The sequence below is a fragment of the Nyctereutes procyonoides genome, unplaced genomic scaffold (genome assembly GCF_905146905.1).
Source record: "Nyctereutes procyonoides isolate TBG_1078 unplaced genomic scaffold, NYPRO_anot_genome, whole genome shotgun sequence".
Lineage (NCBI taxonomy): Eukaryota > Metazoa > Chordata > Mammalia > Carnivora > Canidae > Nyctereutes > Nyctereutes procyonoides.
In genome coordinates this window covers 45536435-45553305 of record NW_026575044.1, presented here as the reverse complement: position 1 = coordinate 45553305, position 16871 = coordinate 45536435, and the positions used below count along the sequence as shown (strand labels likewise).

The following is a 16871-nucleotide window of genomic DNA, read 5'->3' as shown; positions in this document are numbered from 1 at the left end:
ATCTCATTGTGGTTTTGATTTGTATTTCCCTGATGGCAAGTGATGCAGAGCATTTTCTCATGTGCGTGTTGGCCATGTCTATGTCTTCCTCTGTGAGATTTCTCTTCATGTCTTTTGCCCATTTCATGATTGGATTGTCTGTTTCTTTGGTGTTGAGTTTAATAAGTTCTTATAGATCTGGGAAACTAGCCCTTTATCTGATACGTCATTTGCAAATATCTTCTCCCATTCTGTAGGTTGTCTTTGAGTTTTGTTGACTATATCCTTTGCTGTGCAAAAGCTTCTTATCTTGATGAAGTCCCAAAAGTTCATTTTTGCTTTTGTTTCTTTTGCCTTCGTGGATGTATCTTGCAAGAAGTTACTGTGGCCAAGTTCAAAAAGGGTGTTGCCTGTGTTCTCCTCTAGGATTTTGATGGAATCTTGTCTCACATTTAGATCTTTCATCCATTTTGAGTTTATCTTTGTGTCTGGTGCAAGAGAGTGGTCTAATTTCATTCTTCTGCATGTGGATGTCCAATTTTCCCAGCACCATTTATTGAAGAGACTGTCTTTCTTCCAATGGGTAGTCTTTCCTCCTTTATCGAATATTAGTTGACCATAAAGTTGAGGGTCCACTTCTGGATTCTCTATTCTAGTCCATTGATCTATGTGTCTGTTTTTGTGCCAGTACCACACTGTCTTGATGACCACAGCTTTGTAGTACAACCTGGAATCTGGCATTGTGATACCCTCAGCTATGGTTTTCTTTTTTAAAAATCCCCTGGCTATTCGGGGTCTTTTCTAATTCCACACAAATCTTAAAATAATTTGTTCTAACTCTCTGAAGAAAGTCCATGGTATTTTGATAGGGATTGCATTAAACGTGTAAATTGCCCTGGGTAACATTGACATTTTCACAATATTAATTCTGCCAATCCATGAGCATGGAATATTTTTCCATCTCTTTGTGTCTTCCTCAATTTCTTTCAGAAGTGTTTATAGTTTTTAGGGTATAGATCCTTTACCTCTTTGGTTAGTTTTATTCCTAGGTATCTTCTGCTTTTGGGTGCAATTGTAAATGGGATTGAGTCCTTAATTTCTCTATCTTCAGTCTCATTGTTAGTGTATAGAAATGCCACTGACTTCTGGGCATTGATTTTGTATCCTGCCACGCTGCCAAATTGCTGTATGAGTTCTAGCAATCTTGGGGTGGAGGCTTTTGGGTTTTCTATGTAGAGAATCACGTCATCAGCGAAGAGGGAGAGTTTGACTTCTTCTTTGCCAATTTGAATGCCTTTAATGTCTTTTTGTTGTCTGATTGCTGAGGCTAGGACTTCCAGTACTATGTTGAATAGCAGTGGTGAGAGTGGACATCCCTGTCTGGTTCCTGATCTTAGGGGAAAGGCTCCCAGTGCTTCCCCATTGAGAATGATATTTGCTGTGGGCTTTTCGTAGATGGCTTTTAAGATGTTGAGGAATGTTCCTTCTATCCCTACACTCTGAAGAGTTTTGATCAGGAATGGATGCTGTATTTTGTCAAATGCTTTCTCTGCATCTATTGAGAGGATCATATGGTTCTTGGTTTTTCTCTTGCTGATATGATGAATCACATTAATTGTTTTACGAGTGTTGAACCAGCCTTGTGTCCTGGGGATAAATCCTACTTGGTCAAGATGAATAATTGTCTTAATGTACTGTTGGATCCTATTGGCAAGTATCTTGTTGAGAATTTTTGCATCCATGTTCATCAGGGATATTGGTCTATAATTCTCCTTTTTGGTGGGGTCTTTGTCTGGTTTTGGAATTAAGGTGATGCTGGCCTCATAGAACGAATTTGGAAGTACTCCATCTCTTTCTATGGTTCCGAACAGCTTTAGTAGAATAGGTATGGTTTCTTCTTTAAACGTTTGATAGAATTCCCCTGGGAAGCCATCTGGCCCTGGAGTCTTGTGTCTTGGGAGGTTTTTGATGACTGCTTCAATTTCCTCCCTGGTTATTCGCCTGTTCAGGTTTTCTGTTTCTTCCTGTTCCAGTTTTGGTAGTTTGTGGCTTTCTAGGAATGCGTCCATTTCTTCTAGATTGCCTAATTTATTGGCGTAGAGCTGTTCATAATATGTTTTTAAAACCTTTTGTATAAAAACAAAAAAAAACCGTTTGTATTTCCTTGGTGTTGGTAGTGATCTCTCCTTTCTCATTCATGATTTTATTAATTTGAGTCTTCTCTCTCTTCTTTTTAATAAGGCTGGCTAATGGTTTATCTATCTTATTAATTCTTTCAAAGAACCAACTCCTGGTTTTGATGATCTGTTCCACAGTTCTTCTGGTCTCGATTTCGTTGAGTTCTGCTCGAATCTTTATTAACTCTCTTCTTCTGCTGGGTGTAGGATCTATCTGCTGTTTTTTCTCTAGCTCCTTTAGGTGTAAGGTTAGAGTTTGTATTTCAGTTCTTTCCGGTTTTGGAATGGATGCTTGTATTGCGATGTATTTCCCCCCTAGGACTGCTTTTGCTGCATCCCAAAGATTTTGAACAGTTGTATCTTCATTCTCATCAGTTTCCATGAATCTTTTTAATTCTTCCTTAATTTCCTGGTTGAGCCTTTCATCTTTTCGCAGGATGGTCCTTAACCTCCACGTGTTTGAAGTCCTTCCAAACTTCTTGTTGTGATTTAGTTCTAATTTCAAGGCATTATTGTCTGAGAATATGCAGGGGACGATCCCAATCTTTTGGTATCGGTTCAGACCCAATTTGTGACCCAGTCTATTCTGGAGAACGTTCCATTGCACTTGAGAAGAATGTGTATTCACTTGAGTTTGGATGCAAAGTTCTGTAGATATCTGTGAAATCCATCTGTTCCAGTGTATCATTTAAAGCTCGTTTTTTTGGAGATGTTGTGTTTAGAAGACCTATCGAGTGTAGAAAGTGCTAGATTGAAGTCACCAAGTATAAGTGTATTATTATCTAAGTATGTCTTAACTTTGGTTATTAATTGATTTAAATATTTGGCAGTTCCCACATTCGGGGCATATATATTGAGGATTGTTAAGTCCTCTTGCTGGATAGATCCTTTAAGTATGATATAGTGTCCCTCTTCATCTTTCACTAGTCTTCGGGGTAAATTTTAGTTTATCTGATATGAGGATGGCTACCCTTGCTTTCTTTTGAGGACCATTTGAATGGTAAGTGGTTCTCCAACCTTTTATTTTCAGGCTGTAGGTGTCCTTCTGTCTAAAATGAGTCTCTTGTAGACAGCAAATAGATGGGTCCTGCTTTTTTATCCAGTCTGAAACCCTGCGCCTTTTGATGGGGTCATTAAGCCCGTTCACGTGCAGAGTTACTATTGAAAGATATGAGTTTAGTGTCATCATCATATTTATTCAGTCCTTGTTTTTGTGGATTGTTTCACTGGACTTCTTAAAGGGGAATTTTAAGAGTCCCCCTTAAAATTTCTTGCAGAGCTGGTTTGGAGGTCACATATTCTTTCAGTTCCTGCCTGTCTTGGAAGCTCTTTATCTCTCCTTCCATTTTGAATGAGAGCCTTGCTGGATAAAGTATTCTTGGCTGCATGTTCTTCTCATTTAGGACCCTGAATATATCCTGCCAGCCCTTTCTGGCCTGCCAGGTCTCTGTGGAGAGGTCTGCTGTTACCCTAATACTCCTCCTCATAAAAGTCAGGGACTTCTTGTCTCTTGCTGCTTTAAGGATCTTCTCTTCATCTTTGGAATTTTCAAGCTTAACTATTAAATGTCGAGGTGCTGAACGGTTTTTATTGATTTTAAGGGGGCATCTCTCTATCTCCTGGATCTGAATGCCTGTTTCCCTTAGCAGATTAGGAAAGTTTTCAGCTATGATTTGTTCAAATACATATTCTGGCCCTCTGGCCCTTTTGGCGCCCTCGGGAACCCCAAATAAACGTAGGCTTTTCTTCCTCAGGCTGTCATTTATTTCCCTTAATCTATCCTCATGGTCTTTTAATTGTTTGTCTCTTTTTTCCTGTTTCCCTCTTTGCCATCAACTTGTCTTCTATGTCACTCACTCGTTCTTCCACCTCGTTAACCCTCGTCGTTAGGACTTCTAGTTTGGATTGCATCTCATTCAATTGATTTTTAATTTCTGCCTGATTGGATCTAAATTCTGCAGTCATGAAGTCTCTTGAGTCCTTTATGCTTTTTTCTAGAGCCACCAGTAGCTGTATAATAGTGCTTCTGAATTGGCTTTCTGACATTGAATTGTAATCCAGATTTTGTAGCTCTGTGGGAGAGAGGACTGATTCTTTCTTTTGAGGTAAGGTTTTCCTTCTAGTCATTTTGCTCAGTGCTGAGTGGCCAAAAACAAGTTGTATTGGGAAAAGGAGAAAAAGAGAGGAGAGAAAGAAGGAAATAAAAGAGAAAAAGAAAAAGAAAAGGAAGAAGAAAAAGAGAAAGAAAAATAAAGGGACAAAGGGGGGGGGAGCAAACAGAAATCAAAAAGAAAAAAAAAAATACCACGGGGGAGTATCTTCTGATTCTGTAGACTTTAAGTCCCTTGACTTCCCCTGGAACTGGTCCATCCAGCTGGTGTTCTGGGGGAGGGGCCTGTTGTGCTGATTTTCAGGTGTTAGCACTTGGGGGAGCTGCTCTGCCCCTGCCTGGTGCAGGGCTGGGCGGGGGGTGTTTACCCCGTGAGGCCCCAGGAGGAACAACCGCAGTGGCCACGGCCAGCTCTGGAGCCCTGGAGTCAGCCCCCACAGTAACTATGGGCTCTCCGTCTGCAGGGCCTGGAGGCTCCGGGGCGTGGCCGCTGATCTGCTCAGCTTGGGGCAGGAGCGTCCTCGCTGTCCTGGGCCCTCCCGGCCTCTGCCTGTCCCGGGGAGGCCGGATCCTGGGCTGTGTCCCGGCGCCCTGTGCTCCGGGGCCTGCGCTGTTGGATTCGCGCTCCCGCCCTGCAGCCCCCTCCCTGGAGCTGCTCCGGCCCCGCCGTGCGCGCTGCAGCCCTTAGGGAGCTCGGAGCACTCTCCCGGGGCGCAGGTGTCTGTTAGTGTCCCCGGGAGCCCGAGGGCATCCCCGCCCTCCTGGGTCCTGCTCCAACTCCCTGCGAGCCCCTTTCCCCCGGGAAGGTTGGTGCAGCTCCTGCTCCTCCGGGACGGGGCTCTCCTGTCCTGGGGACACTCGCCCCGGCCTCAGCCCGGCTCCTCGCGGGGCCCTCCCCCTCGGAGGCCTTTTGTTCCTTTATTTCTTTTTCCCCGTCTTCCTACCTTGATAGAAGCGCGGACTCTTCTCACTGTAGCGTTCCAGCTGGTCTCTCTTTAAATCTCAGGCCGAATTCGTAAATTTTTAGGGTGATTTGAAGGTTATTTAGGTAATTAGGTGGGGACAGGTGACTTAGGGACCCTAATCTTCTGCCATCTTCCCCAGATTTTGGCATTTTGAATGAAATTACCAGGAATGTTCATTTACACTTCTTTGTATTTTCATCTTTTGGGTGGAATTGCCAGAAGTCATGGAGTAGGAACATCTTAAATCTATAATAAAGTAGGAAAACATTTTCTAAAGTAATTGTACAATTTTCCATCCCCGTTGACATTGTATGAATGTTCTGGGAGCTCCACAGCCTCACCAGTAATTGATGCTTAAGGAATTTAAGTCATACAAGTGGGTGTGTAGTATGTTTCATTCTGATCTCTTTGATGAATAGTGAAGTTGAGAATTTGTTTTATTTATCATACTTATTGACCATTCATGAACCTTTTTTTCCATAGAGCATTATCAAGTCTTTTGCCCATTATTTATTGGGTTGTCAAGTCTTTTGTCAAATAAATGTATTACAAATGTCCTTGGCTTGGTTATATTTTTTATTAATGATGATTTTGAAGAACAGAATTTTTTATTATAAAATTGAGTTTATCAACTTACTCTTTTATGGAAAAGAAATCCTTCAATATCCCAGTATCATTAAGGTTTCATTGAGCTTGATTCCTTTAGCTTTCGTTTAGGTCTATGGTTCATTTCAAATAAATTTTTGTGTGGGAGGGAGGTAAGGTAGAAATCAGTTGGTTTGGATTTTTTTTACATGTGGATATGCAGCTGACCTAGTATAATTTGCTGAAAATACTGCTCTTTCCCCCATTGAATGGCTTTATCATATTTGCTGAAAAGCTGTTGACTATACATATGTTGGTCAATTGATATAATCTTTTCTGTTCCAATAATGTATTTGCCTCTTCTTAAGCCAAAACAACACTGGCTTTTCATAACTGTAGCTTTATGTAATTGTAGAAATCAGATAGAGTGAATCTTTCAATTTTGGTCATTTTTTTCAAAATTGCTATCATTCCATCTGATAATACTTACCTTTCACTTGAAATACTTTCTATAATATTTCTTGCAAGTGCAAATCTATAGGTGAATACTTTCTCAGTTTTTGTTTATCTGAAAATTATATTCCTTTTTGAAGAATGTCTTTATTTTTTTAAAACCTTTTTTTTAATTTTTATTTATTTATGATAGGCACAGAGAAAGAGAGAGAGAGAGAGAGAGAGAGACAGAGACACAGGCAGAGGGAGAAGCAGGCTCCATGCACTGGGAGCCCGATGTGGGATTCGATCCCGGGTCTCCAGAATCGCGCCCTGGGCCAAAGGCAGGCGCCAAACCGCTGCGCCACCCAGGGATCCCCGAAGAATGTCTTTAATAAGATATAAAATATCAGGTTGACTATTTTTTCCCTCACTACTTTAAAGATGTCATTTCATTGTCTTCTTGCCTTTTCTGTTTCTGATGAGAAGTTGGCTAACATCCCTGTCATGGTTCCCTGTATGTAATATGTTGTACTTCTTAGGCTGCTTTCAAGATTTTTTCTTTTGTCTTTCATATTCAGGGGCTTGTGTTTGTTTGTTTGTTTGTTTGTTTGTTTATGAGAGAGAGAGAGAGAGAGAGAGAAGGAGAGAGAGAATCCACAAGCAGATTCCCCGCTGGGTGCAGACCCCAATGCAGAGCTTGATTCCAGGATCCTAAGATCATGACCTGAGTGCAAACCATAAGTCGGCCACTTAATCAACAAAATCACTCAAACACCTTGATTTCCTTTGTATTTATTTTGCTTGGTTTTGCTGTTTTTCGTAAGCTTGTAAATTGGCTTTTTGGGACCAAAATAAGGAGATTTTGTTGATGTTATTTCTTCAGCTTTTTTCTGCTTTGACCATTATTCCCACTCCATTGTGTTTCCTCTCCTTCTGGATTCCAAATACATGTACATTAGACCAATTGATCTATTTTACAAGTACCTGAGGCTCTGTTGATTTTTGAAATTTTTGGGCAGCCCCGGTGGCGCAGCGGTTTAGCACTGCCTGCAGCCCAGGACGTGATCCTGGAGACCCTGGATCGAGTCCCACGTCAGGCTCTCTGCATGGAGCCTGCTTCTCCCTCTGCCTGTGTCTCTGCCTCTCTCTCTCTCTCTCTCTCTCTCTCTCTGCATCTCTATGAATAAATAAATAAAATCTTTAAAAAAATATTTTTGAATTTTTTTTATTGTGTGTGCTTTAGATTAGTAATTTCTATGAACCTGTTTTCATGTTCACTTACCTTTCTGCCATGTCTAAGCTGCTTTTAAGCGTATTCAGAAACTTTTTATCTCAGATATTTTGCTTTTCAGTTCTAGAGTATCCATGTTTATCTCTTACAGTTTCCTTTTCCCTGCTAAGATTCCCTATCTGTTCCCTCATCAAGACTATTTTTTCCTTTATGTCCTTAAATATATTTTAATAGCCACTTTAAGTTCTTACCTACTAATTACAACATCTGGAGCTTCTCAGGGTCTCTTTTTAAAAAAAAGTGAGTAAGGCACACCATCACCTGCTTATTTGCTTGTCAAATACATTTTTATTTTATGTTGGACATTATGAATGGTGCAGTGTTCAGATTTGGGTGTACTTGTCTTCCTTTCAAAAGGGAAGAGTTTGTTCTGTCAGACAGTTAATACTGATGGCTGTTCTTAAATTTTGGAGGTTTGATTTTAGCCTTTTTTTAGGGTTGGTCTGAAATACTCTAGGACATACTAGAGTATACTTATTCCAGAAGTATGGCCTTTTTGGTGTCTCAGTCAAATTCTCATGGTCTGCACTCTGGTCTCTCTCTTCTCCCAGTATGTGTGACTTCTGCTGTTTTCATTTTACTCCAGCTCAGTATCAGGTGCTCTCTGCTTCACTTCACTCTGTCTCATCTTGCATGTTTATAGTCCATCCCTTGACCAACGTCTTGCCAAAAACAAAAAAAACAAAAAAAAAAAAACAAAAAAAATGAGATTTGTGGAGTCCTCTTCCCTGTAACCCTGTTTTCTCTAGTGTTTGTCCTTCAATTTCCAGTGGCTTCATCAGTGCTAAGCTGCAATGTGTGTCTCCTCAGTACAGTGAGACTGCTGCATTCAGGTTTTCCTCCCTGTGGTGCTATCAGGAAATTGTCCACAAGCTGACATTGAGGACTCATCTGGGTGTTCTTAGCAATTACATATCTGTGGTATGTACGTGTTGTCCAGTGTCTAAAAACAGTCACTTCATAAGTTTTATCCAGCTTTATGGTTACTTCTCTGTCTTAGCCTGAAGCCTACATCTGGTAGAAACATGCTTTTGAAAGTTATCTTTAGATTATTCATTCTCAAACTTTGGCATATATTAGATGCATCTAGAGGACTTGTTTACACAGATTGTTAGGCCCTGTCTTTTAGAGTGTCTGGTTCAGTGGGTTGAGTTAGGACCCAACAATCTGCATCTCTAACATGTGTCCAGGTGATGCTTATACTGAGGGTCTGGGAGAACCACTTGTTTAGAAAGATGGATCTTGAGAAGAAGTGTAGGACTTTTTTTTTTTTTTGAAATGTAGGACTTTGTATGGGACTTACTACACACAATTTTACCTTTTTCTATTTTTTTGGTCCTATGTCCTATGTGACAGGCTTATGCTTCAGTTGGTTTATTATGATGCTTGCAATCTTGCTCTCTTTATTCAAATTATGATTTTCAAAAAATTGTGGGTCTTTTTGCATTGAAAGAGGGAATTCCCCATTTAATTAATAGAAAATATATGATAGGAAAGAGGGTTATAAAATATTATTATCCTTATTTTTTTTGCCTGCATAAATAATTTGACTCTTTCATCCTCATATGAAACTTCTACAACATAGAGTTTGATAAGCTTCAGAAATAAGTATGAGACTTTTGTTCCAGAAGTAGGGTTTTATTTTAATTATTCTTAGACCTGTATGTATATATGTGAGTTATGTGCCTCTGTGTTTTGTAGGTAGCAGGCAAAACAGTGATAACCATTCACTGGATTGTTGGACCTGAGCCATATCTCTAACTCATATTTCGTGAAAGCTTACACTGTCCTTCACAGCTATGAAGATAGCTTTTATTCTGTCTACCTCAGTAGCATATTTTGTCTGCTCCTTTGCCTCCATTGTTCTAGTGGCTTCATCTCTCCTTGTTAGGATTTTGAAATTTATTGCTTCCTTTCACACTCTCTAAAATCCATGCATTTCCCAATAGCATAAGGCTTGTATTGATGTCAAACTGGTGACTCTTGTTGATAATACTGACATAATTTTTGCAGTGGCAACCAGGAGAGGAAGTGTCCTTCCACTGATGTCCTTAATCAGGAGAGGAAGTGTCCTTCCCACCAACTATTACTTAGTTGGGAAAATGAATTGGTGTTACCCCTTCAAATTCTAATCAGTCTCTGACAGATTTTTTTTATTTACCAACTTCTTTTATTTCTCGGAAAAATTGGTACAACAGCCTCTGTTGCTTAGATTAGAAGGCTCTTTGTTGGCACGTTTTAAATATTGTTTCAGGGGTCCCTGGGTGGCGCAGTGGTTTGGCGCCTGCCTTTGGCCCAGGGCGCGATCCTGGGGACCCGGGATCGAATCCCATGTCGGGCTCCCAGTGCATGGAGCCTGCTTCTCCCTCTGCCTGTGTCTCTGCCTCTCTCTCTCACTGTGTGCCTATCATAAATTTAAAAAATATATATTGTTTCAGCTGTAATGTATGATTATTACAATTTCAATCTCAATTTCAAAGGTTTGTTTTCTAATACTTTGGTATAGGCATAGTGAAATACTAATTATTAAATACTAATTACTCAACAGGTTCATTTTGATGGCTGGGACCACAAATATGACTACTGGATGGACGCAGATAGCCCTGACATTCACCCAATTGGATGGTGTGATGTAACAGGGCATCCACTGGAAGTACCATATAGTGAGTATTTTACTCTTTGTTGTTGATATTTAAATACTTAACCTGAATTTATACCTTAATGCTGTTTTTTCATGTCATTTTAAGTATTTTAGAGCTAAGTATTAGGTGAATTGATTAACCAGTGCTACGGCTATGGTGAAATCTAATTATTCTCAGTTAAGCCTCAAAGGGGCATACTTCTGTAAAAGAAAAGTTATAATAATCACTAAGGAATTGTTTTGATAGTGTTATCTAGAAGAATCTTTATTTTCTACATTTTAGTTTGGCAAACTTAACCTGGTCTAAATCCATCTAATTTGGGCCATTGATTTTCGCTGAAGTGCATTTTTTTTTTATACATTCCATCTAAATTAGTTTTGTTTTGGATTCCTGGGTGGCGCAGCAGTATAGCGCCTGCCTTTGGCCCAGGCGTGATCCTGGAGTCCTGGGATCGAGTCCCACATCAGACTCCCTGCATGGAGCATGCTTTTCCCTCTGCCTGTGTCTCTACCTCTCTCTCTGTCTCTCATGAACAAATAAATAAAATATTTTTTAAAAAATTAATTAATTTTGTTTTATAGATTAAATTTCAGAAAGTTTTAGAAGAAATGTTTTAATTTTCAGCAACTAAAAAAATCTTAGTTGAAAAAAAAGAGTCCTCTTCATTTTCTCTTCCTTTCTAGCTACTTAAAGTTAAGGAGGAAATTAACCACTCTAAATTTTAATGAGCCTTGAACCAAAATATCTTATTCTTTTGTCTGAAGGATTTCTTCGATCAGATTAGGTTGACATGACTAATAGCTGGTTTCAGACACATGTGCAGGCACTGCATTCTTTTGTTTGTTTTCTTCCCTCACTGCCTCTGTTGCTCTCCCATTGGATTCTTGGGATGAAGCTGGCACATTATTCTGTTAAGGCTGTCTTACATTGAGTCAGCCCAATGATGCTTGAACCTAAGCTCTAGAAGGACTAACTGCATTTTTTAAGTAATTAGCTTCTTATAGAAGTGAGAAGGGTTCCTGACTTAATAACTCTACAGACATTTTTACATTGTGCTAGGTGTTTCAGGAAGTACAAAGTCAATAAGAATCAGGTCTTTCTGTAAAGGAGAATCCATTAGCAAGCATGATGCCTTTATATACAGAATGGAAAACTAGAGACCATGGTCAGTCCTAGGTTGGGGGAATAGTGTTAGTATTTGTGCTGTGTGGGTTTTTTTTTTTTTCCTGATTCCACTTCTTACTCTGCCTAATTTCACAGCCCAATATATCAGGTAGATGTTTCTTATTTTATGTTTACTACACCCCTCCCTATATTGTCATGAACACATTCATCCCTCATCACAGTAACATTCTCAGGTAAGAACAGTCTCAGTGCAGGTGAGGTTGGGTCAACATTTCAGGGACAGGGATAGCATAGCTCTCTTTCCTCGACTCTGTCTCACCCACTGCCTGCTCCTCTGTGAAACTGCCTAACCAGCTTCTCAGACTGCCTGTCTCACAAATATCCCAAAGTCTGTGGACCAAGCTGAACTTCATCCCAAGCCAAAGAAAACAAAAACAAAAACAAAAAAACTTACCTTTCTACTGTAGTTCCTACTTGTGTTCAATGTTCCAACTTCTTGGAGCGCCTGGGTGGCTTAGTTGGTTAAGCATCTGTCTTCGGCTCAGGTCCTGATCCCAGGGTCCTGGATCAAACTCCACACTGGAGTCATTGCTCAGAGAGGTGTCTGCTTCTCCCTCTCCTTCTGCTCTTCCCCATCCAAATTGTGCTCTGTCTCTCTCTCTCAAATAAATAAGTAAAATCTTAAAAAACAAACAAAAAACCCACCAAAGTTCCTACCTCTTAAGCAGAATCATTCTGGGCTTTGCTCCCTCTTTATCCCTTCCCCTCCCCACATGTACAGTGATGGAGTCTTGTTGATTCTCTTACTTAATTTCTCCCAAATCTATCTCTGACCTCTGCTTGCTCCCTCCCAGTGCCATTGCATTTGATCTCTCATCATAGCTATGCAGCCTGCTAGTTAGTGGGTTGCACAAATTCTCCTGATAAGCCTAAGATAGATCTCAAAATTCAGGTTCTAGAGGCAGTGTAAACTACTTATTAAAAGTGTGGAATCTGGAGTCAGAAAGCTTGGATTTAAATCTCAGTTTTACTGTTTACTTAGCAGTGTGACTGTGCCCATTTCCTCATCTAGAAAATGGAGATAATATTAGTATGCCTGTCTCAAAGACTTGTAATGATTTAATGAGATAAATGTACACATAATACTTCAAAAACTGTGCAGCCCATTGTATGCACTGAATTAGTGTTGGCTATTAGGAAATGATATAATATTCTCTAAATTTTCATTTTTACATGAAATGAAGTAAATTACTAAGGATTACAAAACTTGAAATTGTGCTAAAATTAATGTGACTAGTTTTCCAAATACTTTAAGTTCTTCCCCTCTTCCTTCTTTCCTTCCTTTCTATGTATTTATTTATGTTTACTTATTATTGAATTATAGTTGACATACAGTATTATATTAGTGTCAAGTATACAACATAGTGATTTGATGTTTATATACACTAAAGAATGATCATAAGTCTAGTTACCATCTGTCACTGTACACAGTTATTATAATATTATTGACCTTATCCCATATTCTGTACTTTTCATCCCTGTGACCTATTTTATAACTGGAATTTGTGCCTCTTAATCTCCTTATTTCACCCATTCCCCCAATTCCCTCTCCTCAGCAACTATTAGTTTGTTCTCTATATTTGAGTCTATTTGTTTTGTTTATTGATTTAGATTCCACATGTAAGTTGTAAGTGATGTTATGTGTTATTTGTCTTTCTGTCTTATTTATCTCAGCATAATATGTTCCAGGTCCATCCATGTTGTTACAAATGGAAAGTTTTCATTCTTTTTATGGCTGAGCAATATTCCATTTTATATATTTTTATGCCACATCTTCTATATCTACTCATCTATTCACGGACACTTGGGTTGCTTCTGTATCTTGGCTACTGTAAATAATACTGCAACAAACATAGGGGTGCATATCATTTTTTGAATTGGTGTTTTTGTTTCCTCCAGATAAATACTCAGAAGTGGATATGCTGGCTGGTATGGTAGTTCTATTTTAATTTTTTTGAGGAACCTCCATAGAACCTCTGTAGTGGCTGCACTAATTTACAATCCTACCAACAGTGCAAGAGGATTCTCTTTTCTCCACACCCTCATCAACACTTGCTATTTCTTGTATTTTTGATAATAGCCAGTCTGACTAGTGACTATAATTCTCACTGATTAGCCAGTGAGGTGACATCTCACTGCGGTTTTGACTTGCATTTCCCTGATGACTAGTGATGCTAAACATCTTTTCATGTATCTCTTGGACATCTGTATGTTTTCTTTGGGAAAATGTCTATTGACAATGTCCATTTTCTAATTGAGTTGTTTGGTTTTTTGGCATTGGTTGTATGAGTTCTTTAGAATTTTTTGGATAGTAACCACTTATTGAGTATACTATTGCATACATCTTCACACACTCAGTAGGTTATCTTTTCATTTGATGATGATTTTCTTCCCCATGCAAAAGCTTTATAGTTAGGTATAATCCCTTTGTTTAACTTTGAGGATACAAATCCCTCCCCTTGCTAAGACCCATGTTTAAGAGTTTACAGCCTATGCTTTCTTGGATTTTTATGACTTCAGGTCTTACATTTAGGTATAAAACTATAGGTCCCCCCCCCCCTTACAATTGATTTCTAGTGTTTGGAAGAAATGTTTCTTATTATTTCAGGCTTCTTACATTTATTGAGACTTGTTTTGTGGCTTAACATGTGATCTGTTCTAGACAGCGTTCTGTCTGCACTTGAAAATATTGTATACTCTGCTGCTTTTGGATGGAATGTTCTGAATATATCTATTAGGTCTATCTGGTCTGATGTGTTGTTCAAAGCCACTGTTTCCATATTGATTTTCTGTCTGGATGATCTTATCCATTGATGTAAGTAGGGTGTTAAAGTTTCCTACTATTATTGTATTACTGTCAAATTCTTCCTTTATGTCTGTTAATATTTGCTTTATACCTATTTAGGTGTTTCTTTTAGGTGCATATATATTTAAAATTGTTACATCCTTTTGTTTGACTGATCCTTTATTATTGTGTAACATGATTTGTCTTTTGTCATAATCTTTATTTTAAAGTTCATTTTCTCTGATATATGAGAGGGCTATTGCTACTCCTGCTTTCTTTTCATTTCCACTTATATGTAATATATTTTTCCATCCCTTCACTTTCAGTCTGTGTTTGAAGTAAGTCTCTTATAGGCAGCATATAGATGGATCTTGTTTTTTTGTTTTGTTTTGTTTTTTGGTTGTTGGGGTTTTTTTGATCCGTTCAGCCACCCTTTGCCTTTTAATTGGCCGTTTAGTCCATTTACATTTAAAGCAATTATTATTTTTTAAAGATTTTATTTATTTATTTGAGAGAGAGAAATAGAGCAACTGTGTGCACAGAGGGAGAGGAAGAAGCAGACTTCTGCTGAGCAGGGAGCCTGACGCGAGGCTGGATCCCAGGACCCTGGGATTATGGCCTAAGCTGAAGGCAGACACTTAACTGACTAAACCACCCAGGTGCCTCTAAGGTAATTATTGATAGGTATGTACTTATTGCTATTTCATTTATTGTTTTCCTTTTTTTTCCATAGTTCTTCTCTGTTCCTTTCATATTTTGCTCTTTTCCTTTGTGATTTGATGACTTTCATTAGTGTTACATTTAGATTCTTTCCTTTTTTAAAATATTTTTTTATTTATTCATGAGAGACATAGAGAGAGAGGCAGAGACATAGGCAGAGCGAGAAGCAGGCTCCATTCAGGAAGCCCAATGTGGGACTTGATCCCAGAACTCCAGGATCACAATTTGACCCAAAGGCAGACGCCCAATCACTGAGCCACCTAGGCGTCCCTAGATTATTTCCTCTTTATTTTTTTGTATATGTATTACAAGCTTTTGTTTTGTGGTTACCATGAGGTTTATATATAACACTCTATGTATACAGCAGTCTATTTTAGGCTGACAGTCACTTAAATTTGAACACATTTTACAGTTTTCTCCCTCCCCCCTCACGTTTTGTGTTTTTTACATATTTTATGCCTTTTTATTTTGTTTATCCTTTAACTAATTATTGTACATATAGTTTATTTTACTACTTTTGTCTTTTAACCTCCATAATAGCTTTATTAGTGTTTGGTCCTTTACCTTTACTATGTTTGCTTTTACCAATACAAATTTTTCTTTCAAAATTTTCATCTACTTACAGTATTTTCTGCTTGAAGAAATCCTTTAAAACATTTTTTGTAAGGAGGTTTAGTGATGATGAACTCCTTTAACTTTTGTTTGTTTGGGAAACTCATTCTCTCTCTTTCAATTCTGAATGATAACCTTGCTAGGTAGAGTATTCTTGGTTGTAGGTTTTTCTCTTTCAGTTTAACTATATCCTGCCACTCTCTTCTGGTCTTCTAAGTTCTGCTGGAAAATCAGCTGATAGTCTAATGGGTGTTCATTGTATGTTATTAGTTGATTTCTCTTGCTGCCATTAATATAATCTCTTTAATCTTAATTTTTTTCACTTTAATTATTATGTGTCTTTGTGTGGACCTCCTTGGGTTCCTCTTGTTTGGGGCTCTTTGTGCTTCTTGTACCTTAGTTTCTGTTTCCTTACCCATGTAAGGGAAGATTTCAGCTATAATTTCTTCAAGTAGGTTTTCTCCTGCCCTTTCTCTTCTGGGACCCCTATAATGTGAACTTTAGTTTGTTGTAAAGGGACCTCTGTAGAGGTCCCTTATATTGTTCTTAACTACCTACCTTCTCTTCTCCATTGCTGATCCATTCTTCATCATCTAATCTGATGTTGATTCTGTCTAATGTAATTTTCATTTCAGTTAATGTATTCTTCAGTTCTAATTAGTTCTTTTTATATTTTCTGTTTCTTTTTTGAAATTCTAATTGTATTCATCTACTTTTTTCAAGTGTGATATTTTTATGACCATGACTTTGAACTCTTTATCAGGCAGATTGCTTATCTCTATTTCATTTAGTTCTTTTTTTTTTTTTGAGGTTTTGTCTTGTTCTTTCACTTGGAATGTATTTTTCTGTGTCCTCATTTTGCCTTCCTAGCTGTGTTTATTTATATGTATTACGTAGGTCAGCTAGATCTTTCATTTCTAAAGGAGTGGCCATATGTAGAAAGTATCCTGTGGGGCCCAGAAACACATTCCTCCCTGCTCCCCAGAATCAGGTAGTCCATGGGTGTCCCCTGCAGACTGCATGTGCCTCCTCTTGAATTTGGACTGCAACTCATGCAGGCACACTGGTGGGCAGGCCTGACACCCCCCAAGTGTTTTTGGGGTGAATCAATCCAGGCTAAGACTGCTCATGACATGTGACAGGGCTGGAGCTGCTTTAGGAGGATATCTCTGGATTTCCTGGTTTGGGTTCTGATTCTGGAGTACCTGCTTCTGAGACTTGCTTTCAGTGGGTGCCAATCTCAGTTAAGGCCACTTGCTGGGTGCAGTGGGGGCAAGAGCCACATTGGGGGAGTGCCGATCCCAGTTGAGGCTGCCTGCCAGTGTTGAGATGGTTTGGAGTGGAACCTACTCGGGTGGGTATGTTGGACAGGGCAGACCTGCGGG

At 38.9% G+C, this 16871-nt stretch overlaps 1 protein-coding gene across 2 annotated transcripts in view; it reads left to right on the top strand.

Annotated features, from left to right (window-relative positions):
• L3MBTL4 (L3MBTL histone methyl-lysine binding protein 4) overlaps positions 1-16871 on the top strand; it is a 442980-nt gene that overhangs the window by 236403 nt on the left and 189706 nt on the right. For both annotated transcript variants that reach the window (XM_055324067.1, XM_055324068.1), the window contains one exon: positions 10091-10205. In XM_055324067.1, coding sequence (XP_055180042.1) covers positions 10091-10205 — 115 coding nt within the window. The remainder of the gene's footprint in view (positions 1-10090; positions 10206-16871) is intronic.